At 38.7% G+C, this 27,672-nt stretch overlaps 1 protein-coding gene across 1 annotated transcript in view; it reads right to left on the bottom strand.

The window, feature by feature from the left end:
- Spag16 (sperm associated antigen 16) overlaps nt 1-27,672 on the bottom strand; it is a 443,187-nt gene that overhangs the window by 227,189 nt on the left and 188,326 nt on the right. Inside the window, exon 4 of the mRNA XM_036173632.1 lies at nt 16,647-16,712. Within this exon, the coding sequence (XP_036029525.1) occupies nt 16,647-16,712 (66 nt within the window). The remainder of the gene's footprint in view (nt 1-16,646; nt 16,713-27,672) is intronic.

Genomic DNA, 27,672 nt, shown 5'->3' with positions numbered 1-27,672 from the left:
TTTTCTATACATTTCAAGTGATTTTCGTCTCATCCAGTCTTTCCCCTATACAGCTAAGACTCATACTAGTTGATTACATAGAAAAATCCAGTTAAAATGTGTCTTATAACTTGCCCACAGCCATTTATTTAGTAAAAACATAGGTTGAGAATTCACTCCATGATAATCTGACCTAGATGGCCATACTAAAGCTCTTAATATGGAAAACATTTTACGCCTACTGAGATACTTTGTGGGAGGTGAAGCTCCTGAAATACCATTTCAGCACTTAAAGGGCATGTTCTGTTGTTGAGGCAGAACATACTGAAATAGATAATGAAGCTAACAGAATGCCAGTATGTAGTAATCACAAAGAAATTGAGCAAGCTAGGGTGTAAGTGTATAAAGCAGAGGGATACTAAACATCTGTGGAGACAACAAACATGACAATAAGCATGTTCTCAGCTTTGTTCCCCTCACTTGGGGTCAGGGCAAAAACAAAATAGATACGAGATCTCAGTCACTTTATAGTTGATGAACAGAGAGTTAGATGAAGACAAGAGAGGAATTAAATGCCTGCCGGAATTAGGTACATAGCTGTTTAGAATACAAGCTGACCACCTAGTCAAGAGTGTGGGATCTGAAATGGTTTCTTCTAAGACAGTATCACTACAGTTAAGTTTATCAGAAAAAGGTAGCCTTCTGGAAATAATAATATTTTAGATGGATTAAGAACATGAACAAATATCATAGGAAAGCAGAGAGAGGATGACATTATTTATTGAGAAAATGGCATAATAGCAGAGCACAAATCAGAAATTACATATTATTCAACAGGAAATGTCGTGAATTCATGATGAGAGTAACGATGTATAAAAACCCTGAGTTTTTGAGCACATATGGAGGAGTGATAATTTAATATGTATAAGATAATATTGTTAGGAATTGTGAACATAAATCTGGGTATTTGAATGAGAATTTTGAAAGCAAAAACCTTCAGGGAGTAAGCAGGTTATGTCAAATGCCAATTTCTGAAGCCTGTACAAATGAACACTGCTTTCCTATCGTTTTATTCACTGATCTTAAGTCTCAAAGGGACTGAATGGAGTAAAATGTGTCTCTGCCAGTAGAAAACCCATCCCATACAGAATCCTAGGTGTTTGGCACTGTTTTAAGTGGTGACCATAACAGTCATAAGTCCCTGTTCCATCACGTTTGAATATTTCTGGTGAGAATGGTATGTTAAAGTATGTTAATGTTAATTAACGAGAAAGAATTTTTGAAGATTGTGGACAAGGAATAATTTGTTTGAAAGAGTGAGAACATGACCTTTGAGATAAGAGCTAGAGGGTTTGTGGGCACAAGATGCTCCATACATAGGTGTGCACACAGGGTATCCCAATCAGAGAGGAGGAGAAGATCAAGGCACCTGGGAGAATGTAACGAAAGGAAAAACAAAACAGCATTGAAAGGAAACAGGCCCATGTTCCTAAGGTCCTGTACCTCAAAGTCCTTGGTTACACAGGACCTCAGGAAGGAAAAGAAACAACCAAAGCTTAATGACACTGTGTATTAAATGGACTCAAAACACACACACACACACACACACACACACACACACACACACCAAGAAACAAAAAACAAAAAGCGGCAACAACAAAAGCACCCTTATATTTAGAGATTAACTGGAAACTATAGTTGTCTTCACCAAGTTTAGATTGCTGTGGGGCAGAGAGAGCCATTCCAAGGATTTCAGTTAAAACACATACATCTAAGTCTACATTTTCAATAGTTTCCACTCTACGGAGTCCCTTATTTCAGTCCCTCATCACCTCATACAAGGACCCCGAGGCAAGTTTCCTGCCTTCAACCATGTATCTTTGCTGGCCTTTCATAAGGTGAAACTTCCCAATTAAGAGTTTTCCCCCCAGAAGACTTTGGGCAATGTCTGGTGGCATCTTTGATTTTACCAACTGAGGTGAGCAGCATGTAGTGGACTGTGGCTAAGGATGCTGATGAGTAGTTCCCTGGACATCGACTCATCCTCAGCATGGAAATACGATTCACTAAAACCAACAGTTCCGTCACTCACACACTGCTCTCCACTACTGCACTCATGGCAGAGTACTTTGTTTTCTCTACAATTCAAACTTGAGTCCCCCTTTGGCTTGTCTCCTTCCTGCTTATCACAACCCAATTCCCTCACATTATTCTGCTTGCTGCTCCTGAGATACACACACACACACACACACACACACACACACACACACACACACACAGACTCACATGCACATACAAGTACACTCATACTCACATACCCATATTCTCTCTCTCTCTCTCTCTCTCTCTCTCTCTCTCTCTCTCTCTCACTCACACACACACACACACACACACACACACACACACTTACACACACGTTTCTGCTTGCTCCCTTGACTGCCTGGAATGTTCATTTCATGTCTCTGTAGATATTAAATATGTTTACAGCTTGGTCCAGTACAGCTCCTTAAAGTCCACTGATAACATATTATACTCCTCCTCTTGCTCTCATAAAACAGTCACAAACCTTAGAAAGCAAATTAATTTTCTTTTTGGTGTGCAAGTCTGTCATTTCCTCCTATTCCTACATTGTTAAAAAAAAATGTAACTTGTGAGTAATTAAAAAAGGTAACCATGGCAACCAAGGAACAGAATTTTCAATTTAATTTTAATTAGCCATAATTAACATTTCTTCCTGTAGTTGGTGAGTATCACATTAGAGGTTTCAAATTAAAGACGTTTCTATCTTTGTAAAAAGTTATTTTAGACAGAACTGCTCTAGACCATGTGTAGTGTTTGAGGCTTACATACTAGCAAAATATTTGAACAAATGGATGAATAAATGAATAACTCATGTCTGTGTCTGGGCAGTCCAAATAAACTTTCAAACTTTCTCCTACCGACTGTGAATAAACTCTATCACAATTACACCAGACATTGCCACTGATTTTTTTGTTTTTTTGTTTTTTTTTGTTTTGAGAACTTACATTTTAAAATAGGTTTCACAAGAAGGTACTCTGCAGGCTATTGAAAGGGAAACCTGGACAATAACCCAGTTACAAAAACCTCCACCTACTGTTTGTACTGCCTACAAGATGTGCTGGGGTAGTAGTGATGCAGAACATGTAGGCATGGCCAACCAATTTTGATTTTAACTTAAGGCCCATCACCTGAGAGGAAGCCTATGCACTAAACTTCCTGGTTGACCAGGAACTGCAGACTGAATAGTTCAGAGACCTAAGGTAGAACCAAGTGAGACTGGCAGATGATAGATAGATAGATAGATAGATAGATAGGTAGGTAGGTAGATATGATTCCTAATGATATTCTGCAATACTCATAAATTTCTTGTCCAGTCATCATCAGAGAGGCTTCCTCTAGCAGCTGATGGGAGCAGGTGCAGAGGCCCACAGTCACACATTATGCAGAGAGAGAGAGTCTAAATTGGAGGTCTCTATGAGGTTCCTCCCCTAGGAGATGAGGGACGGAAGAGGAGGAGAAAAGACTGGAGTCAGAGGGGATGGAGGACACCGAGAGAACATGGCCCACCAAATCAACTAAGCAGGGCTCATATGGGCTCACAGAAACTGAAATGGAAATCATAGGGCCTGCATGGGTCTGCACCAGATCCTCTGCACATATGCTATGACAGTTAGCTTTTTGTGAGGCTCCTAACAGTGGCAGTGGGTGTATCATTGACTCTTTTGCATCCTTTCAAGGCTCTTTTCCTCCTGTTGTGTTGCCTTGTCCAGCCTTGATATGAGGGCTTTTGCCTTATCTTATTGTACCTTTCTTTTTGTCCTGTTTGGCTATTGTCTTTTGGAGACCTGATCTTTTCTGAAGAGGACACAGAGGGAGAGTGGATCTAGGGGTGAGGGGGGGAAGCTAGGAGTGGAGGAGTGGAAACTGTGATTGGGATGTATTGTGTGAGACAAGAATCTATTTTAAAATAAAAAAGGTTCTCAAAAAAAAGAATAGTTTTCAGTTCACAGAAAAGGTAAGTGGAAGATTCCCTGTGTATTCCCAGCCTCTTTAGCAAGCAAAGGTCTCCCACTATGAGCATCTCCCACCAGAGTCCTACTCTTGTACCTGGTTGAACCTACATTGGTACATACATCAGTCATCAATGTTCATACTGTCACCATGATTCAGTCATGCTGTTCTATATTCTGTGGACTTGTATAAAGGTAAATATGTATATCATTATAATACTACATAGAGTACTCTCATTTCCCTAAGTTTCTTCCATGTTTTACCTATAGTACTTATATTTTATGGGTGCTCAATAAAATGGAGACACTGCTCTGCCAGGATTTGGAAAGATCAGCCTGACACAGAGAACACACTGTGGAATGAGCAGATTATGAAGGTGAAGAAGAGAAAAGGTTTTCATAAAGCTTGTGATCATTTTGAAGCCATAATCTCATTCAAGGAGAAATAGAAACCCCTAGCATGGCATATGAAAATATGGATTTTTGCCTTTGGCAATAAATCTCTTTTTACAGCATGAAAAAGTTGTTTGTTTTAAATCTCAGGTGAGTTTATTTCATCTTCATCATTATTACTGGCATTGTAGCAGATACCTGTGGACTAGATCCTTGCCATGCTGCCCTTCCGGTGGGGCATGTTATGTTCAGCAATCTTTTATAAGGCATTTACATAGTGTCCTTTTTATTGTTTTATTGTTCTGAGGAGACACCATGACCAAGACGACTTATAAAAGAAAACATTTAATTGGGGACTTGCTTACAGTTTCAGAGTGTTAGTCCATGATCATCATGGAGGAGATTACGACAGCAAGCCTGAATGGCACTGGAGCTGAGAGCTTATATCTGATCCTCAAGTTGCAGGCGGAGAAGAGCACAAACTGAAGAAGCTTGGGGCTCCATACCTAGGGAGCCCTGTTGAATTTCTCAGTTTTGCATTGCAATAAAACTTAATGGAAAGATTTCATTTTTGTTGTAGAGCTCGCCACTAAATATTGGTCCATAAACTCTCAGGCTTCAAAAAAGATTTTATTTATTTATTTGTTTTTTGTTTATTTGTTGTGGTTTTGCCAAGTCTCTCTGTGTAGGCAAGCCTGGCCAGGAATTCTATATTCCTGGGCATTGTCTATTATTATAGATAGCATTAATCTTTATCTTTATTAGGAGGAAGGGTTACCTGTAGTTTTTTTTTTTTTTTTAAGAATGCTAAATTCATTTCAATTACCTATCTTATGGTTAGATCTATTACTCAAAAGCATGTCACAAAGCACTACCAACCAGGCACATCTTTTTATCCGAAACTAGCTTTAAAAAGAAGAGAGAGAAAGAGAGAGAGAGAGAGAGAGAGAGAGAGAGAGAGAGAGAGAGAACAGAAATGATTTAGAAGACTGCATCAGAAAACAAGGACAATATTCTTTAAGAGACAGGAAAGCAATGAGGTAAGTCTTTAGAGTCATGTGACAGCTTCTGGGGAAAGAAAAGTCAGGAGGGATACAGCAGATTTCTCAATTGTGGAGCTGAGGTTGGGGAGTCATGAGCAGTAGACATCGATAGAGCAGAGAATATTATTCATCATAGGCACACAAAGAAGCTACTTGGGGACTCAGAAAGGACCATCTGAAAGCATTAGAGAGATCACAAAGGAATGTGCTCACACAATCCTATCCATAATGCTGCCTTTCCGGGAGCCAGATTGAAAATTTTCAGGATCTAGGTCAATGGGTAGATTGACTAGATTACAAAGATGTCTCTGCCTCCTACAGGGAAGAAATAATTAGCCATAAACTGAGCATTACCCCCATCCCACCAATGAATACTAGAAGTAGATCTGGAAGCACTCATGGCCTGTAAGTACTCCAACAGTACTTCAGAAAGGAAGTAATCAATATTTTGGGAATACAAAAATATCTATCGGTCATCCAAAGTGATCAACTTAATGAGTTTTTAAACTATTAGGTAATATCTCTATTCTAAATATGAGAAAATGGAGGCTGTTTCTAATTTGCATGTCTGGCCACCAACAGCTAGGACGACAATCTCAGCTGGAAAGAGTTCAAATTCACTGGAAAAGCAAGTACAGAGTTGGGAATAAATGTGAAAATCGGACACAATGTCCTTCTTCTTAGCTTTGTGATTAATTTTGATGAATGTTATGATTTAATTTGAACACATTGATATGGGAATGAAAGTAACAGTTTAAAACAAGAAGTTGAAGTGAAGAGGAAAAGGAGAATCAGAACTCCAAAAGAGCTTAGATTTTTTTCATGTGTTTTTGTGTCTTTTCTTATTAAACTTGGAAATGTAAGATTTAACTAAAATATGCTAATAGCTCCCCAACCCCATCATAAAGCAATCATAGCGTCACACATTTCTACAGTTACTGTGGCCATCCACTGCACTTACTTTTTATAAACAGTCATATACATACATATATAAATACATCTTGGGAATATATTTTTCCAAGATGATTACAACTGAGAGATTTTTTTTTAACTCTGTGAAATTGTTTTCTTCTAAACAATTATCTTTCAATAAAACACTGGTCTTGAATAGATTTACATTTGATTGGAGCCTCTGCTGTTCCTCCCACTTCCTAAAACATCCCCTGATGATGGGTTATACAAACTTCAGATTTAAGAACATTCAAGTGTTTTGAAATATCAGTTAGCAAATGCTAAAATGCTTTGATCCATTTAATCAAAGTACTCTAGCTAATCTTTTCTGGAACATTTGATTCCATAGTACTATTAGTCTTGTGTTATGATGAGCCGACCAAAGAAACATATACGTACTTTGAAAAGATATGGAAATTCTTCTTTTAAAGGGATTCAGTAAAAATGATTAGTCATTCATTAATAATTGATCATTCAAACATTCCCTGTTAGAACTGCCAGGTTATAGGGTGGGGAAGGGAAAATAACTGAATATACAATTAGGAAGGAATGAAACTCAAACGTCTTAGACCTCATGGAGTAGTAGTGGGATCATCTTGTGGAAGCTAATGAACAAACCAGGCAAAATGATGTGTATTACCCTGAAACTTTATGTTTTAGGAAGGTTTATAGATAAAATAGGTATGTGATGGAGATCTGATAATGCAACTGAAATTGTGCCATTATGCTTTCTTCTCAAACTTTCTTCATCCCTGAATGAATAAATATTCTATTTGTTAACCTGTAACTCAGCTCACTTCCACTCTGCTCTAGTTCTTTCCATTACCAAATCAGGAAATGAAGCATTCCTTGTGAGGCTTGAAATAAATAGCATGTGATTTTGTTGGAGCACTTTTTGCATAAATTTACATAAGAAACTGAAGATCACTGTACCCCCTGAAGAGTAAAAGCTAGCCACCCTTGATACTACACTTGAAATAGTCTACCAGGGATGACAATTTTAATGATGCAGGCACTTAAATTCATTAGTCTGTTGTCCTTTATCAAGGGAGGAAGCCAGTCCTTTTATATTCTCAGAGTAATGAATGGGGAAGGCAGGGAATGTCAACACAAGAAGAAGAACCCAAGATTTCTGTTGCAGTCCCCAGATGACAGAGGGACTTGGGGTCTTGGGTGACCATGTTAGCAGCAGAGTAGCAGCAAAATGTGCACTTCCATAAAAATAGACAAATCTATTCCTTTCCAGGTTGGAAAAAGGTACAGTTATTTTTATTGCCCTAATATAATCCCACAAGCACAGCGAGATTCCCATGAAAAATGTGTAACTTATTTTAATAATTTCAAGTTACTCAAACATAAATAACTTAAATAATCGATGTTTTTACGCTTCCTGGAGAAATAAAGCGTCACCTAGCAAAAAGAGGAGCAATATGATAATGACCATTCTTAGCAGTGATGTCCCTTTGCTCTCTGATCACTGCAAAAAGACGTTAAGAGCAGATCCACACAGATTCTGTTAGAGTTGGTTTAATTATTGCAAGGTAACCTAAGGTGTTACTTTTCCTGGCAAAAGTCTCTTTTCAAGTGGCCAATTATTATTGATTAATACAGTATTCACTGTAGTAACCCTGCAGGGGTAACCTTCAATAAATTCATTTTCTAATAATACACACATAAGTAGAAGTCACAGAAATTCAGAATACTTCCCTATACACATAAAGATGATTCATGAAGTAGGTTTGCTCCATCATAATGTTTACATTTGTGAGGCCCATGAGCACATGATATATCTGCTAAAACGTAATGATTAAAAAAAAAAATCCTAAAACCTAGCTATAGTAATAAAAACAGATTAGAGAGTAAAATTTCATATTTTAATGAAATTCATAGCATTTAAAGTACTACTTCATTTTTACTGAAGTGGTGCTTCTGATTTATATTTATAATTTGCATTTGTTATGTTTGTTCTTTGACAATTTGATTTTCTAAGAACTTGTTTATTAAGCTGTACTTTTCTATTTGTGACCTCTAATTAAATTTTCTTTTACACTTATTGATTTATTTATTTTGTGTATGGAGGAAGTGGCCAAGTCAAACATGTTTAATGGTGCATGTGACGTAGGTGTCAGAGTACAGCTCACAGGAGACCAGTGTTTCTCTTTACCAGTTTGACCCAGGGATTGAACTTAGATCCTCAGGTTTGATAGCCACCTTTACCTACCAAGATGTTACTCTAGCCCTGCCACCTCCGATTTCAATAAAATATAGTTTTGTTTTGTTTTTGTTTCACCACTAAGATATCCATGTATGTCGAATATACAGTTATTTATCCCTGGAATACTCTTTTGAGACAGCAAGGTTATAATCTTGGAAGTGTATGGATTTTATTTATTTATGGATTTATTTTACTAGCTTTATATGACACGATGGGGAAGTAATCAGTACGCCACAATTTAAAGACTCGATTTCTTTCATAATTCTATTTCAATATATACAAATTGAAAACTATTTCTCAAAAACAAAATGCCCCAGTCTAAGAAGATACCTAGAATGCAGGCCAATAAAAAAGAAACTGGCTACCTTGAAGACTGTTCTCCTATTTTGTCTTCCCACAGCTCAGATGGAGAGGCCACCAGGTATGTCAGTGAGAAACAAATGTTCTGCTGTGGAACACCCCAAGTACCAAGTCGAGGACTATTCTCCAATTGTATAATAGAATGCGTGAACAAGAAACTTAAACATCCCAGGAAACACAGACTAGCTGATAAACAGGGCAGGCATAAAAATCAAGCAAAGGGATGGGGTCATGCTAGATCCCAAACCCAGAGTCAAATCAAGTCTGTCCCAGCTCATTCCAGCCCTTCCATCAAGACAGACAGGGAAAGTTTTAAATATTTTCCCCAAAGGGTCATACTTGTTATACAATTAAATGCCTTCTACAGGAAGAGCAGGCTCTGTTTGTGGTGTGACATGTTTGCCGGTAGTCAATTATTAAAGTGTGGATTCGGTAGGTCATATTCACTAGAGAACACACAATTAGGTGAGGAAAATTACATTAAGGGAGATAATCAAGTGTTCTTGTAATTATGCTATGAGTAAATTGGTGTGACAATTCTTTTTTCCCTAATTATATGATTCGGGGACAATGTAGGATGCATTAAGCATCATCCTTATACAGAAAGTAAATCTCTTAAGAAAGCTCATGCTGTTTATCATGCATTTACTTTTTCACTCCTTTAAATGAAATGCAAGACTGAACACAACCATGAGGGATGTGTGATTTTATATTGGCATTTTGATGTTTTTAGAGCATCTTTGTATTGTGAAATTATTTAACTGGGACTTTGTTGTATTAGAAGATCAGCTCATTAAAAGACTAAATATTCTGAAGAAGGATTTTTTTCTATAAACAAAATATATAGTTGAAATATTTTTGGTACCTCTTTCAAATTAGTCATGAGGAGGCTATAAAACATATTAAAATTTAAAATCAAAAATAGAAAACAAATGTAATCATACCACAACAAACACTGTCTTTTTTAACTGTTCTTTAAATTCTGACCTATAGTGACTTTCTGGTGCTGGCCAATCAACCAATATCTATTGATTAGTTTCTATAACAAGAATCATGCCACATTCTATGGCATTAAAATGTTAAGGTATTATTCAAATAATCTAGTATAATTATTATAACCAGGTAATATTATAAGCAAACATTTTTTTGGAACCACAGAATATGCTCTGGGGATAATTCAGGTGGCCACTGTTAGACCATGTAACCAATAACCTTAGCCTAAGTTGTCAGTTACCTATCTGTTAGTTGTCGATCTATGTAATGCAATCAAGTCCCGTGCATGTATTCTGGTCTTGCTGTTCCCTTACATCATGATGCTGCCACATTGGAACCCAGCCCTGGGCATTCTTGAGGTTTTTTTGTTTTGTTTTGTTTTGTTTTTTCCTTTGCATGTTTTCTTCAGGTTCCATTTCTCAGAGTGTGCCTCCATTATTAGTTTAGTCCCAACTTTCTCCCCATTACTTGTTTTTACACTGGTTTATTTTTGATAGATAGCACTTACTAAGTATACACTATTTGCTTTCTGCCTCTGGTTCTTCTAAGGACCTGAGGCCCATGAAAACAGGGCTTGGTATTTCCTACTGAACCTGAACCAGCACTGATAGCAGTACCCAGGACACAGCAGGTACTGAGTGAAGGGTTGCTAAGCATGAACTTCCTATTGAACTTTTGTCATGAACCTCAAGGGGGAAGTCATTAGAAACAGAATACAAAGAATCTTTATAACCAAAGTAGAAATATCAGAAACTGTGACATAAAAATCACAAATATTCTGAGTTTCATGTGCCATTAAAGAAAATAACATCTATATAGAACCATCATTGTCTATAGTTAGGAGCTACTGAAGAGGTTGCCAGATGTAATCTTAAGTACACTTCAGGTTTTGCTATATTTGGTGTGATATTTCTAAAAACAGAGCAATGTAGAAGAGAAAAAGAATTTTTCTATTTTCCTTTATTTTCTAGATAATTTTTGAATATCTGGGTATACAAACTTTTCCTTTGTTTACCTCTCAGAGTGTTTCATTTCTTATTAGAAATTATTTTCCTTGTAGATGGTTAGGGCAAAACCTTATTTAATATAATATTTAGTTAAAATTATATTGGCTAAGCTTAAAAGACATTTAATTTTTGAGTGTATAGGAGCACTGAAATTATAAAAATATTATGTAAAATAAAATAGCATGTTACGTAGAACTATGTTTTCTAGTCTATTGATTTCCAATTTTGCTAGATGGACAGGATATGATGTGCTGTTTTTCAGCACACATAAAATATTGACTTATGTATCATGAAGGTGCAGGGATGAATACAAACTGACATCAAATATCAATATTATTGGTCCAGTTAAATATTGACTGACATCAAGCTAGAGTGCTAAAGAAGAAAACAAAATAGAAATGTTTGTGGTGTATCAATAGAGTCTGACGTCATTGTCCTTCTCAGGATCAATGGTTGCATGACCTAACTAGTTTGCATTTTTATATGAAATGACCAGATATCAAAACTACATAAATCTTGTTTCTACTTGAGTCTGTTAGAACACACACACACATGCACAAACATCACACACACACACACACACACACACAAAAAAAAACACAAGAAATTTATTTATTTATTTATTTTTGTTAAAATCAAGCGAGGGTAACTATTTTAGGTACACAAGTGTTTATAGATGATTTTAAAGAAAGGACAATGAGGCCAGGTGATGGTGGCACATGCCTTTAATCCCAGCACTTGAGAGGCAGAGGCAGATGGATCTCTGTGAGTTCAAGACCAGCCTGAACTACAGAGTGAGTTCCAGGACAGGCACCAAAACTACACGGAGAAACCCTGTCTCGAAAAAATGAAAAAAAAAAAAAAAAAGGACAATGAAATTAATGCATTTATGACCATATAGAGGCCACTATAAAAAATGCCTAACCTTTTTCAGATCCCACTCAAACTCTTCTTTTAAAAAGATTCGTGTTTCTGTACATGTACACATAAATGCATGTATGTATGCATGTATATGTGAGTTGAATGTCCACAGAGGCCAGCAGAGGACACCAAATCACCTGCAGCTGTAGCTATAGCCAGTGTGAGCTCCAGATGTGGTGCTGGGACCTAAACTTGTGTCCCCTGCCAGAGCGAAGTAAGGCTCTTTACCGTGAGCTTTCATCAAAAAATTAAAGTCTTTACTAACTAATAATTACATGACATATTCCAATATGAAAGAGACAAAATACTCCTATCGAACATATCCATTTTAATAGTTGTGTAATTAATTTAGAATAATTTTAGTTTAGTATTTTGTTAAAGTGAAAACTATATATTGTGGCTTTATATATACATTATTTATAATAAGCTGAATAAATATGTTTTAATATTTTGTGTGGTAAAGTCAGAATCCAAAAGGTACTAGGGTACAGGCATCACTGCAACTAAGAACTGCTCATGCTTCAAAGACACAGGCCACTATAGTATTGGTGACACTATGAAGGCCACTCCACGTAGTTAAAAGGGAGGTTTATTTTGTGGGGTACCTTACAAATGAAGGGGTAGGTTGCAGGGTCTGGCAAAGGTATGGCGCAGTCTGGTGGTGTTCTCTGGAGAACTCTGCTCCTTCTGCCTCCAGCGTCCAGGGTCCCAGAACCAAGAGCGCCCCTCCTCTCCATCCTGGGTCTTCAGCTTCCTCCTCTGCCCTGCCTTGTGGGCGTGACCATTACTGAAGCCTCAATGGGGGTTGGAACTTCCAGGCCAAGGCTGGGATGGCTACCCACTACACTACAGTTTCAGAGAAGTAAACTAGTTTAAAAAAAGACACAAAATTGAAAGTGTAGGGAATTCAAAAATAATTTAAGTACACCGATGAGTAGATAGTTCAGCCAGTAAGACGTTTGCAGTACAAGTATGAGGGAATTCATTCAATCCCTAGTATCCATGGAAAATACTGAGTGTGGGCGTGCCAGTTTTAATCCCACCACTGGGCAGGTACAGACAAAAGGATCCCTGGGGCTCACAGGGTTGGCATAATTGATGAACCTCGGTCCCAAGTGCAAGTTTTTTTACTTCTTCTTCGTCTTTTTCTTTAAAAAAAAAAACAAGGTAGAGGGCTGCGGTGGAATGACATTGGAGGTTAACCTCTTGCCTCCATACAAATGCCCACAACCACACACAAACACACACACACACACACACACACACACACACGCGCGCGCGCGCGCGCGCGCGCGCGCACACACACACACACAATAAAGGGTAGTGGATTTTGAATAACAGGTTTTAACAAACATATAAATGCTTCTAAAGGAAAATCTAGAAGGGAATGACAAGAAAATAATATTTAGAGAACAATGCCATAACTTTTGGTTGAATTATATAATGGCAATTCACAAAAAGCACACCAGCTCTTGAAAACAGACAAAAAGGCACACAAATCCACATATAGATGTATTATAGAAACTCAAATAGAATATATTAAAGATATCACAACATATAATGAAGAAAAGTCAAACATTATATATAAATGATCAGTTTGTTCGATGGAGAATAGTCTCTTTTGCAACGACAGTGTCAGGAGAAAAAAAATGAATATTCTTCAGCGAAGAGAAAGTATTACCCTGAAGGAAAGGGAGCGGCCAACTGTAGTCAAAGAACAAAGAACATGCATGGCTCTATCTAATAAACACCAACTGCTTGCAGAGCCAGTTTCTAGGAATGACTAAGATGCAAATACAAGCACCCAGAGAAGCAGAAAGAAACAAACTGGCACTTTGAAGTGCCTAAAGGAACTCCATCCCAGTCCATCCTGGGCTGATTCCAGGGAAAACAGGTGCCAGGGGAGATCTGCAACAGGACCCCCATTCTCAATTTCCTTCTGTAGATGATTCACACAAGTCAATGTGCTCCATAATTGCTGTTCTTAATCTTTTGTTACATTATATTTTCTGTCTATTAATATATATATATATATATATATATATATATATATATATTTTTTTTTTTTTTTTTTTTTTTTTTTTTTGCAGAAATAACCACCTCCTTCCTTTCTGATGTTTTGGTCTTGCTTTATAAGAAGGGCTTAGGAAGAAAAACAAAACACTTTCATGTTTCCTTCAAACATTTCATTACAGAATGCTTTGGCAGAGCCAGACAGATCTCTGTGAGTTTGAGGCCAGCCTGGGCTACCAAGTGAAGTTCCAGAAAGGCACAAAGCTACACAGAGAAACCCTGTCTCGACCCCCCCCCCAAATAAATTTTAATCTAGGCAGTGGTGGCACACACCTTTAATTCCAGCACTCAGGAGGCAGAAACAGGTGGATCTCAGTGAGTTTGAGGCCAGCCTGGTCTACAGAGCGAAATCCAGGACAGGGACCAAAGCTATACAGAGAAGCCCTGTCTTGGAAAAAAAAAATAAAATAAAATAAACATCTACTTCCCAGATTTCCAGAGATAAATCAGTCACAAATGAAGACATTAGAACTTTCATAAAATATGACATAAAATTCAACTCCCATAGTTTTCAGGGCTATATGCAAATTGTTTCTGCAAATGTTTTAAGACTGTTGGCACTGACTTTCATACTTGTGATGTCTGCTTACTAATATCAAACTGCAGATTTTTCCTGAGTCTGTGCTTGCATATACAGTCAAATTCAATTTTAGCTACTAATATAACATCATTGCTTTCTCTCTAGAGGCATCAAGCAATTAGCAAGGCCAATACAAAATTCAAATCTGTTTGTTGTGTGTATCTATAGTATGTAACGTGACTGTTATCACTGCCTTGACTGACGCTTGCCAGAGCATTAACACTGTCATGATGGCTTTGCACCCTGTTCTCACTCTGCTACCCCAACCTCCTGACGTTCCTCAGCAGGTATGTGACACAGGATGCATTTTTTTCAAACAATTAACACTGGTGACCATAAATGTCACCTAAGGATGAGAGCCATCATAACAAAACACTATTTCTTAATACTTAATTAATTCTTTTAGAAGAGCTAATTAGTGGGAGTTTCCAGAAAGTCTTTGAGATGCTTGTGTGGAAAAGTGATAAAGCTGTCTTTCCTTTTCCTATGAACGAGCAGCGGGTGTAAGCAGAAACAGGTTGCTCACTTTGACTTTGGACCTGGACTTCACATCATCAGGCCCTTTGAAATACATACAATTAATGTGTATCTGCTGAGATGGCCAATTCAGCAAATCTAATTTTGGAATTTCCATATTTATTTATTTTAGTGTTCACAATGTTGAATGGTGTATCTTTTTCACCATAATATTACTCACCAAAATAAAATGTCAGATTATGAAATATAAAACTACTTCATTTCAGCTTCCATTTAATTTTCCTTGAGCATGAGAAGGCTTAATAAAGTTTTAGCATAAATATCCTATATCATGTAGCTCATGGTGCTTAACTATCTTTATATTCTGTTAGAAATAAATTTTTACTTGGTATCTAGGACCAATCCATAATATAATATTTTTCAACTAATTGGCTCACTACAGTCAATTAAATGGAATGCTCTTTACAGAGACAAATCTGTAACAATCTAATTGTGGTAGTGCCCATCATTAAAACTCTTGGGAGTGGCAGGCACAGACATAGTTTCAGTTAGAGCACTCAATATTCCCTCAGAAGATATAATTTTTAGTGAGTATTTTTTCTTCTTTCTTAAAGAATAATAAGAGCAGGGCAGTAACAGAATTTTGACTATGCTGTCATATTGAAGTTCAGAGTGAACGATCTATCAGATTTCCTTTTCAGCTAATTGGAAAAGAGGAGGAATATAGAATTAGGACTTTTTACTCTACTGGGAACTTAGAGATGAATTAAGATGTTAGATATAATTAAATCATGGAGTTTGAGGGACTTGAGAGGCCATCTATCTAGTCAAACTGCTTTCATCTGAGAAGGTACAAATGTAAATCATGCTCCTATGATTATTATCTGAACCCCTTTAAAGACATCGTCAATTAGCTTAGCAATTCAAAGCAATGCTGAGCCATCCTTCTATCTGAATACATCTAGCCACAAATAAAACGTCCTTCTTACCAACTTTCATGTAGTAAACTGAAGAAAACCTGTTATTTCTCCACTGTTGTTTTCTCCATTTCAATCCTGCCACTTTTATTTTCATTTAAGATTTTGCGTGTAAGGATGACTCCTTTAGATGTGGTGACACTTACTGAGGGAAGAGGATTATACACATGTTTGAGGCCAGTCTGAGCTTCAATATAAGTTCAAAAACAGCTCAGGCTGCATAGCAGCCCTTTGGTTGTAAGAGCTGAGGCAATTTAGGCTGGGTGTCTGATACATGCAAGACCCTGAGTGCAGTCCCCAGGATTGCAAAGTTAATGCCCCATCTAGCTCATTTACATTCTGAAGCTTGTGCTGGACACAAAGTGCTGAGAATGGTGATTATGAGAAGATATACACTAAAGCCTTCCTCCTCTCTCTTGCTACTTCTCCCTCCCTCCCTCCCTCTCTCTCTCTCTCTGTGAATTTGCAAGCTACAAAGTTCTGCACCCATCTTCCCTTTCTACATATTTTCCTATTATTTACAATTAATTCCTCATTTACTGTCCTCAGCTTATTAACTTTTCATTTTACCTTGGAAACAACTTTTATTAAAGTTAATTTTGACATCTGAAGAGTTGTATGGATTTATTGGGAGAATTGAACTCACCCTAGACGTGAAGGTGGCATCGTTGATAGAATGCATGTGACCATACAGAGACTGCTCACATTTACCCTAGGAGATAAAGTAGAGATGATTTTATTTAAGTAATGTTTAGTTCACTTTACAAAGATGCATTCTCATGTTAGAAAATAAAATAATAGATGTTCCATCAGGAACTATTCAGAACAATCAAGGCAGGGCTTGCCGGAGGTTTCACAGTGTGACTCTGTGCTGGATGTCTACTCTTGCTGTTTTGGACCATGGGCTTGTTAGGGAACTCTACCTATGGCTCCAGTGGTGATCTCTTTAACAGCGTAGCATCCCCATATCACTGAGGGTGGCCAGGGATGTGGATATTTTCTTTTAAAAGAATAAGGCTGGAATATGACCTCACATTTCAAAGTTGAGTTTTAATATTATTACTACATGTATTAAATACATGATGGTATTTTACACAATAAGAATTTATCTATTTTGTGACAGACAGGCAGACATCCACCCACTCACCTTATCTCTTCTGATGTGTAGTTAAAATTAAGTATGGAAACCTTCAAGTTTCAGTTTAAATGTTTTCAGAAAAGATGGACCTATAACACACTGCAGTGAGGAAGCTACATGTGGAGTCTTTCATCTTGAAGCTGATGAAAGGGGAGTTTTGACTATATTTGAAAAATACCATCTTTAGACACAGGGAAGATTACAACTGGACTATTGTTTAGAGATTCTTGTTGTGAACTTTGAAATTCAGATTCCATTGAATAATTTATTCAATAAGCAGTTTCTGAATAATCAATATTGTTTGGCATAATTCTATGTGCCTGCTACTTACATTACAAAAGGAAACACACTGTCATGCTCCTGCACCATAAGTGAGAGAAGACAGCTCTTTCATTGAAAATGCAAAGAGTATGTTAGCAGATGATAATAAACATCCAACCAGGTAAAAGATAGCATTAGTTTGGGACTGAGACATATTGGGGCTCAGAAAATGATAGCGATGTATGCCACTTTAGCATCCTGAAGTGGAGACAGGGTCTCAGAATCCAGATGGCTCCGTTTTCCTACTTTCCTTCCTTCCTCCTCCAAGGGCCGGAGGTTCCCTCTCCAAAGCTCCTTTATGTGACTGAAGAAGGTCTCCCCAAAATAATGTCATCATCCTTAGACCTTCCCCCAAATCTCATTATCCAAGGGAGCTGGAGTGACAGGAAGGAAGGGGAATGACTTCATATCAAGGAAGCTCCTCTTATATGCTCTTCCCTGCTTTCCAGCTCCAGAACCACTTGTCACTCCTGTCTTTCCATTGGGCCCAATCAATTCCCCTAAAATCCATGGCCAGTTTTCAGAAATTGTTCCAGCCCCTGTGTTCTTCTTTCCCCCAAAGAAGGTATTTAACCCCAGCCAGCGGTCCCTTCTTTGAGCTCCCTGCACAAATGGACAGGTTAATAACTTCGTATGTGTTTTCTCCTGTTAAAGTGTCTGCACTGGTTCAGTTTAGCAAACCTTCATTGGGCACAAGGGAAAATTCCCTTATTGCTATAAGGAGTGACTGACAAACGTGTTTAAGCAGAGTGACCCCTTTGATCTTACCTAAAAGTAAAGTCTAAATAAAGCTTGAAGTTAATAGTGGACTCAGAGTAGACCTCTGCTTTGGCCAATGCTCCTTATACAATAAAAAGCTAGAGGAAAGGTTTCCAGGTGTGGAGAATGCAGGCATGTTTCTGGAAGAACAAGGAAGGTCAGGGGAGCTGGCTGGGGACTGATAAGAGGGACAGGAGGTCTATTGTCACTCACTACCTTGAAGTCTTAGAAGACTGAACGAGCAAAGCTACAAAAGAAGATGAAAGGCAGATTCTCCAGTGTTTCTGAAATGCTATTGGTCATTTTTTTTTTTCTTCTGGAGCTGAGGACTAAACCCAGAGCCTTGTGCTTGCTAGGCAAGCACTCTACCACTGAGCTAAATCCCCAACCCCCATTGGTCATTTTTTATACTTTCCTAAACTAGGCAATCTTGGAAGCCCTTTGTCATTAGGCTGCATTTAGGATTCATGGCTGCCATTATGCTCAGCAATTTAAATTTCCATTGTCTCTTTACAGAATCGATGCATGCTACTAATCTACGTTCACAGGATTCAGAAATTTCTCCACAGAAGTTTGGAGTTCATAAAAGAGCAAGTTCACAGTCTCTGGGGATCTGCTCCCCTCCCCTTGTTATTCCCATCCAGTTTCTTAATACTGTTGCCCTTTAAAGCAATTATGCCAAGGACCACAAACAATCTCAATTCCCAAAGTCGAAATAAATTACTCACAAAGCCAAACAGGTCGAGTATGAGATTTTATAAGCACTACTACATTTATTTATAGACACTTTGACTCTATTTTCTTTGAGAATGACTATAGGGTAATACAATATTATACTTGTATGATGACTATTAAACATTCTTACAAAGTTTTAAGTTGTAAGATTTATCTTCAAACCTTTTTTACCTTTTTTTTTTCAGAGATAAAGTTTTGCATTTTGTCTGCTTCCAACTTGAGACTCTCTAAATTATTTGATTAATTGGTAGGGAAAATGTAGTTTCTGGATTCAAATCCTGAGTGCCAAGTTTTAATTCAAAGGAGAGTCTCTGAGGCTCTCTTGAACAGCCCTGGGAAGTACCAGTTACAATGGAAATGCTGACTGACCACATTTGTGCTGCTGTAACAAAACCTGACTTGAAGATTAAATGTTTCATGAATTAAGAAAAGTTTTTAAAAATTTTTCTATTGAGCTTTGTTCCCAAGATAAAAGTGAATCTACTCTTTTTGAGGTAGAGAGAATATGTGGGATACTAATAGTCTAGTCTGCAAACAGCCTCAATCAAAAGCAATATCCAAAATCGTACATTGAAATGTGGAATAACTTCTCTGAAGATTTCTTGTCAAAATTGTTTTTGTTCAAAGGAAATGAAAAAGAGGAAGTTTTTTTTATTATTAAGGAATTATTATTCATTTTACATACCAACCTCAATCTCCCTCTCCTCCCACCTCCTACACCCCTTCCCCAGCTTCTCCCCTAGCCCACCCCCTATCCCCTCCACCAAAAAGGTAAGACTTCCCAGTCAGCAAAGCCTGGTACATTCAGTTGAGGCAGGTCCAAGCCCTTCCCCCTGCATCAAGGCTGTGCAAGGTGTCCCATCATAGATAATGGGCTCCAAAAAGCCAGTTCACCCACCAGGGATAGATCCTATTACCACCATGAGGGGCCCCTTAAATAGAGCAAGCTATACAACTTTCTTGCTTATGCAAAGGGCCTAGTCCAGTCCCATGCAGGCTTCACAGTTGTTGATCTAAAGTTCATGAGTTTCCACTGGCTTGGTTCGATTGTAACTGTAAGTTTCCCCATCATGATCTTGATGCCCATTGCTCATAGAATCCCTCTTCCCTCTCTTCAACTGGACCTCTGGAGCTCAGCCTGGTGCTTGGCTGTGGATCTCTGCATCTGTTTCTATCAGTTACTTGATAAAGGCTCTATGATGACAGTTAGGGTATTCACCAATCTAATTTCTAGGGTAGACACCCTGTCCACTATTGCTAGTAGTCTAAGCTGGGGTCATCTTGTGGATTCCTGGGAACTTCCCTAGCACCAAGTGTCTCCTTATCCCCATGAGGTCTCCTTCTATCAAGATTTGCTTTCATTGTTCTCCCACTTTGTCTCTGTTTCAGCTCGGCCATCCCATTCCATTATTGCCCCCCACTTACCTCCAGTTTACTCAGAAGAGCTCATCTATTTCCCCTTCCCAGGGTGATCCTTGAGTCCCTCTTAGGGTCCTCCTTTTATCCAGCTTCACTGGAGCTGTGGGTTGTAGTCTGATTATCCTTTGCTTTATATCTAGTATCCACTTATAAGTGAGTACATACCATGTTTGTCTTTCTGAGTCTAGGTCCCCTCATTCGGGATGATATTTTCTAGTTCCATCCATTTGCCTGTAGATTTCATGACACCATTATTTTTTACTGCTGAATGTGTATATGTACCACATTTTCTTTATCCATTCTTTGGTTGAGGGGCATCCAGGTTGTTTTCAGGTTCTAGCTATTAGGAATAATTCTGCTATGAACATAGTTCAGCAGGTGTCCTTGTGGTATGATTGAACCTTCCTTGGGTATATGGCCAAGAGTGGTAGGGCTGAGTTTTGAGTGGTGGACTGATTCTCAATTTTCTGAGAAACCGCCATACTGATTTCCAAAGTGGCTGTCCAAGTTTGTACTCCCAACAGTGAAGGAGTGTTCCCCTTGCTCCACATCCTCTTCAACATAAACTGTCATCAGAATTTTTGATCTCATCCATTCTGACAGGTGCAGGATGGTATTACAGAGTTGTTTTGATTTGCATTTCCCTCATGACTGAGGATGTTGGGCAATTCCTTAAATGTCTTTTGGCCATTTGAGATTCTTCAGTTGAAAATTCTCTGTTTAGCTCTATAGCTCATTTTTTAAATAAATAAATTTATTAAATAAATACCATTTGTTTGGTATTTTGAAGTCTAGTTTCTTGAGTTCTTTATATAGTTTGGAGATCAGCCCTCTGTCAGATGTGGAGTTGATGAAGATCATTTCCCATTCTGTAGGCTGTCATTTTGCTTTATTGACTGTGTCCCTTGCCTTACAGAAGCTTTTCAGTTTTAGGAAGTCCCATTTATTAATTGTTGCTGTCAGTGTCTGTGCTACTGCTGTTACATTTAAGTAGTAGTCTTCTGTGCCAATGGGCTCAAGGCTACTTCCTACTTTCTCTTCTATTAGGTTCATTGTAACTAGATTTATGTTGAAGTCTTTGATCCACTTGGACTTGACTTTTCTGCATGGTGATCGATATGGATCTATTTTCAATCTTCTACATGATGACATCCAGTTATGCCAGCACCCTTTGTTGAAGATGCTTTCTATTTTCCATTGTACAAATCTTGCCTTCTTTTGTCTCTATAGTAGAACTTGAGGTCAGGCAGGGATGGTGATGTATCCAGAGGTTGCTTTATTGCACAGGATTGTAGAGGAAGACTTTTAAAAATGATCACATGACCTAGGCACACTGTTGGGCATTTAATTATCTTACACAGAGAAGCTCTGTGAGAGATAGTTTCTGTCAGAGGCCGTAAGATAGGGATGCCTGGTCCTTGATTTCTGGATCTGGCACACAATATCTGTTTGGCCTTAAACAAATATTTTCACTTCACTGGGCCTTACTCTCCTGAGTGCAATGAAGTAACAGTATTTACCCTTTAGTTCTATTGGTAGGGATGAGCTAATGATAAACTGAAATGTTGTTCAATGCTTCTTGCCACAAAAAGCTTAACAAAATTTGCACTTTGGATGAAGAGATGGCCCTAGGGCAAGAGCTCTTCCTATTCTTGTAGAGGACTTGAATTCGATTCCCAGCACCTATACTGGAAAATTCACAGCTGCTTGGAACTCCAATTCCAGGGATCTAATGCCCTCTTCTGGCCTCCAAAGCACCTGTACATATATGGTTCACATTTAGAAAATCAGGTAATTATGTGCTGTCTTATTTAAGGTTTCTGTTGCTCTGATAAAACCATGACCAGAAGCAACATGTGGAGGAAATATTTATTTCTGCTTCTAGCTATCAGGTGACATCCATCACTGAGGAAAATTTAGAGGAGGAACTCAAGGCAGGAACTGATATGGAGGAGTGCTGTTTACTAGCTTGCTCTTCATGGCTTCTCCATCCAGCTTTCTTATACTCTCAGGCCCATCAGCCCTGGGATGGCACTGCCCACAGTGAGTTGGGCCCTCGTATCAATCATTGGTAAAGGAAATGCCACCCAGACTTGCCCACATTCCAATCTTATGGAGGTATGTTTTCAATTGGGAGCCCTCTTCTAGGTGAGTCTATTTTGAATTAAGTTGAAATAAGCAGAATGTGTACATGCCAGAGACATATGACCACTAAAATACTGATGGCTTCCAGATGGACATCTTCACCCTTATCTCTGTTAAGTTCCTTAAAACGGTCATCTGCGTGGTTTAAACTATGCTGTCTGGTTTTCTCCCCTTGGGCCACTCACTGCCTTACTCTGTGACCTGCTCCACACTAACAATATCACCTGGGACCCCTCTTGCCCAAAGGAAATACCTTCAGGATTCAGAGAGCACCAGAAGAGTGAGATGGATAAATGACCACTGCTGTTCCCTTCAGCTCAGTTACTATTCTGTCAGTGGTCCAAACTCCATTTTTGTGTTACATCTTCTCCTGTGGCCAAAGTACATACTGCATCAAGTGATGTCCTCCTTCTCCTGCCCTTTCAGACATAGTGATAGTGATGGATTCTCATTGCTATATGTTCTGAGCCCTGTCCACTGCTCTGGCGACCTCTGTTACCACTGGTGACCAATCTGGTAGAGCATGTCAGATGTAATATGCAAAAGGAGGCTTTCTGTATACTGGTTCTCTCACCCTCAGAAAATCATTCCTTCATAATGAATACATGTGGCATCACCAACCGCAGCATGAAAGAAGACAGCCACAAGCCTGTACGTGTGACAGTCTATGTCCTCTCTCGCCTTCATCTCCATTCGGCCATGTAGCATCTCTCTGTTCTCACTTCTGTCTCTCTCCACCATTGCTTCCCTTGCTGGGGGACAGCATCCTTTGAATTTCGTTATTACTCTCTCTTTTCCACTCCTACCCCCACATGCCACACATTCTCCTCACAAGCAGTTGGAATCAGGAAAGCCTGAATCAGATAAAGCATTTCTCCAGTGCCTAGCCACCCTAAAAAAAGACCATGACATAAAAACAAATGCCAAGCTCTCTCCTAACATCTGGATTATCCAGTCGTTGGCTCCTGGCTTTCCAACCTGATCACATACTTTACTGTTCTTCTCTTTCATTAGCTCTGCTCTTTCAATATTCTGCATGCTTCATTGGCTGAGCTTTCCAAACATAGCACTGACATGGCAGGTTAAAGAATGACGGAATAATAACAGTGGTGGGGCCTCTGGAGAGACTTTCTTGCATCTCACCTGAAGCATGTGTCCAGAGCTCACAAGCCCAGAGGCCTTCCCCTTCTCTGCTAGAGTCAGTTTGCATTTCAGAGCAAGGCTTTCTTTAGTATCCTGTCACCTGCTCAATGTCCTTTTTATTTACCTCATCTCTCTCTCTCTCTCTCTCTCTCTCTCTCTCTCTCTCTCTCTCTCTCTCCCTCCTTCCCAACCCTCCCCTTCTCTCTCTTAATCTCCCTCCTCCCCCACACTCCTCCCTTTTCATCTCCCTGCTTCCCACCTCTCCCCTCCTCTCTCTCAATCTCCCTTCTTCCTTCTAACTCTTTCCTTCTCTCTCATCATCCATTGCTCCTCTTCCTAATTTCTCTTCCCTTCCCCCTCTATCTCTTTTTTCCTTCTCTCTTGCTCTCTTTGGTCTATCACTTTGTAAAAAAAAACAAAAAAAGTCTCTCAAATACACTGCCCAATTAGGTTCACAATGATGGTATTATTCTTGGTGTAAAACATACACTATGACCTCAAGACCTCCTCACTGGTCTAACATATGGATGGGGAGGGCAAAAATAACCAATTCATAAAACTTCACAAACAAGATAACAGACCTTCATTTTTGGGGGGCTAAAAAATACACTGGTAAAAGAAGAAGGCACAGAGGCCAAGTATTGTGTGGTGGCTGTCCCAGTGTAGTGGGGGCTGATGTGGGATGACATTGGTTCAGAAGTTTGAGGAGAGTAAGCCTGGGTAACAGAGCAATCCTGAGCAAAGGAAAACAGTGAGAAGGAATCTGATGAAACTAGTCAAACATTTCTAGGTGGAGAAGAAACAGCCTTTTGAGTTCCATATCCTCACAGAGGAAGAAGCTGTTGGCAGGGATGGCTGAGACCACTGCAAAAACCAGACAGTTGTTGTGCAAGCTCTACTTCCAATCACAAGTGAGTAGTGTCATGAAAACATGAAACTGTCTTCCCTGCTTTGTCTTATAGTTTAGTGTGCTCCAGTCTCCACTGTTTCTGTTTCCAGTTTTCTCATCTAAACATGCATGTGTCTTCATCTTTACTCTACTTCCAACTCAAACTTTATTCCAAACTTTATTTCAACTCAAACTCATCTTTATTACACTTTCAACTTGGTGGTGTTTCAGATCAAGTTCCCGACCTTCTTCTTACAGCCGTCCCTCATATTAGCAGATAGCTTGTCATGACAATCATCTTGTCTCGTTGGTCATAGCATCAAGGGCAAGCATGTCCATGCTACTAAGCTATTTCTTGGCAATTGAAAAATAAGTCCCATGTATAGCACATAGTCCTTTAACCAATTTCTCCATTTATAGGTTATAGGTTGAGGCAGTGGTTGATGGGGGAAACATAAAGCAAAAAGAGTATGTATGCATTTCTGACTAACCACAAGAGACAAGCCATCAATTGGGATCATCCTAGTAGATAGTGGCACAATGAGAAGCAAGTTTCTACTGTGTCAAGACCTGAAATTTCAAGAGCCAGCTTCTTTCACCGGTGTCAACAGTGACACAGGTATGCAACATGCAGATCACCTTCCCATATCTCATCATTAAGTACAATGACTCATAGTTAATTCCAGTGGTCACTAAAGCCTCACAAGAGAAGTATATCTTCTTAACTGTGAATACTCTTCCCAAGGCTTGAGATAGTTTTTTGTAGAATTTGATAAACAGATGCTCAGTCAAGAAGCAAGCAACTGACATGGAGATCAGGTCGATGAAAACTGAAAAACAGCAACAAAAACAAAACAAACTCCCTGCTATTTCCTGTCACCACCATCAGTCATGACAAGGGATGGGTACACAGCCTTTTTCATGAATTCGTACCAGGAATGTTGGGCACCAGATATAGATGTAATCATCTTGATAAATAAGAAACACAGAGCCAATTGCAGAGTTAAAAGCCAAGAGGTCAGAGCAATAGCTGAGAGCTGAAAACCTTACCCTTCACTGCTGCTCTGTCTTTCCTCTCAGCAAGAGACCTACTTCCTGTGTCCAGTCTTTTATATAGACTTTCTGTTCTGCCTTCTCATTAGTTGTAAACTCAGCCACATGACTTCCTCATCACTGCTTTCATCACAGGTCTCCTATGGTTGGTACTGAGATTAAAGGCGTGTGTCGCCATGCTGGCTATATCTTTGAACACACAGAGATCCTGACTAGCTCTGCCTCCCAAGTGCTGGGATTAAAGGCATGCACCACCACCACTCAGCTTCTGTTATGGCTTGCTCTGACCCCAAGGCAACTTTATTAATATACAAATAAAATCACATTTCAGTACAAATAAAATATCACCACAGTCCCCCACCTCTGCTACAAGATGGTTCAAACCAAAGAGTTCAAACCCATCACACATGGATGCTGCTATCACCTCTTAACACTTTTTTTTTGCATTAAATACTGATTTTAATAAGGAATAACAGCCATAATGAAGTAAATGACATTATACATTACTTTTCTCTCCTTTTAAAAAAACATTTTAAATTAAAATATAATTGTAGTCAGATGTTTCTCTTCCACCTGCTAGTTTCCAAATAGCCACTCAGAGGCTTCATATTACTTATAAATACTCAGCCAATACTCAGGCTTGTTACTAGCTAACTTTTAACACTTTAAATAAATGTAGGGCAGTTGTGACTGCAGCTGGAAGAGAAGCTGTATATTTCCTATTCATTATGACTCCCAAGTATTATGCTAAGAGCACAACTCTGTGAGATGGGTATGATTACAGGTGTCACTTGAGAGACAAGCAAACAGGTACTGAACCCATGTCAACACATTAAAGAGAGTCAGAAACAAGGCTGGAACAGCACTTTGAAAAATAAAAACAAACAAACAAGACTTTAAAATAGAAAATAAGTTTATTTTAATTAATTCCCAAATCTATATATTATTGCAAGATTTTGTTTTTCTATTTTTAAATATGTTTATATATGCCCCTGCATGCAGTACCTGAGGAGATCTGAAGATGTTGTTTCTCCTTGAACTGGAGTTACAGGCAGTAATGAGCAGCCTGACATGAGTGTTGGGAACTGAATGTGGGTCCTGTGGAAGAGCAGTATGCACTCCTCATGCAGAGACAACTCTGCAGCTCCCAAACTATATCATCACATGGCTTTTTGGTGTGCTGGTGATTTTTATCTAATGGGGATGTAAAGCGCATAGAGTGAAATGTGTAAATCTTTAAAATATTTACAGTTAACTATGTGCATGTGTGGGTATATGCCCTGGAGTGCTGGTGCCCATGAAAGCCAGAGGTTTCAGATCATTCTGGAGGTCCAGTTACAGGCTGTTGTGAGCTGCCTGACAATTAATGCTAGGAAACAAATTTAGATCTTCAGCAAGATCAGTCCATGTCCTTAATGATTGAGTCATCTCTCCAGCCACAAAAGTGTACAAATCTTTTTTTTTTTTTTTTTTTGAGACAGGGTTTCTCTGTGCAGCTTTGCACCTTTTCCTGGAACTCACTTTGGAGACCAGGCTGGCCTCGAACTCACAGAGATCTGCCCCCTGAGGTGCTGGGTTTAAAGGCGTGTGCCACCACCGCCTGGCCCAAAATGTACAAATCTTAAGGACGTAGTTTAATATCATTTATTTATGTGTATACCTGAATAACATATTCAGATTAGGAGCTTTAATATCTCCATCCCTCTACAAATCTTAGCATACACTTTTCAGTAAAAACAAAAACAAAAAACTAAAGTCTATTTATTTTCTATAATTTGTGAGAAATGAAATGGAATGTGGTTATAACATCAATATTAAGAAAAATTACTTAATGAAGTTACTTTTTCATTTCAGGTTAACTTCGAAGGCCATCACTGAAAATCGTGGCTTCTGCTTAGCTTAAGAACTAGTCTGTGCCCCTACAATCACTTCCCCTCTCTATCTTGTATGTTTACCTCAGTTATTAAGTAAAAGAACCACACTGCATGAGAATTTTGAGGGTTAGGATAGAGTGGTGACAAAGAATTGCAGTAGCAGATTGAAATTGCAAAATTATTAATATATCTTATT

Source organism: Onychomys torridus, chromosome 23, assembly GCF_903995425.1.
Source record: "Onychomys torridus chromosome 23, mOncTor1.1, whole genome shotgun sequence".
NCBI lineage: Eukaryota > Metazoa > Chordata > Mammalia > Rodentia > Cricetidae > Onychomys > Onychomys torridus.
Note: the sequence above shows the minus strand (reverse complement) of the source record. Positions and strands in the feature narration are given on the sequence as shown.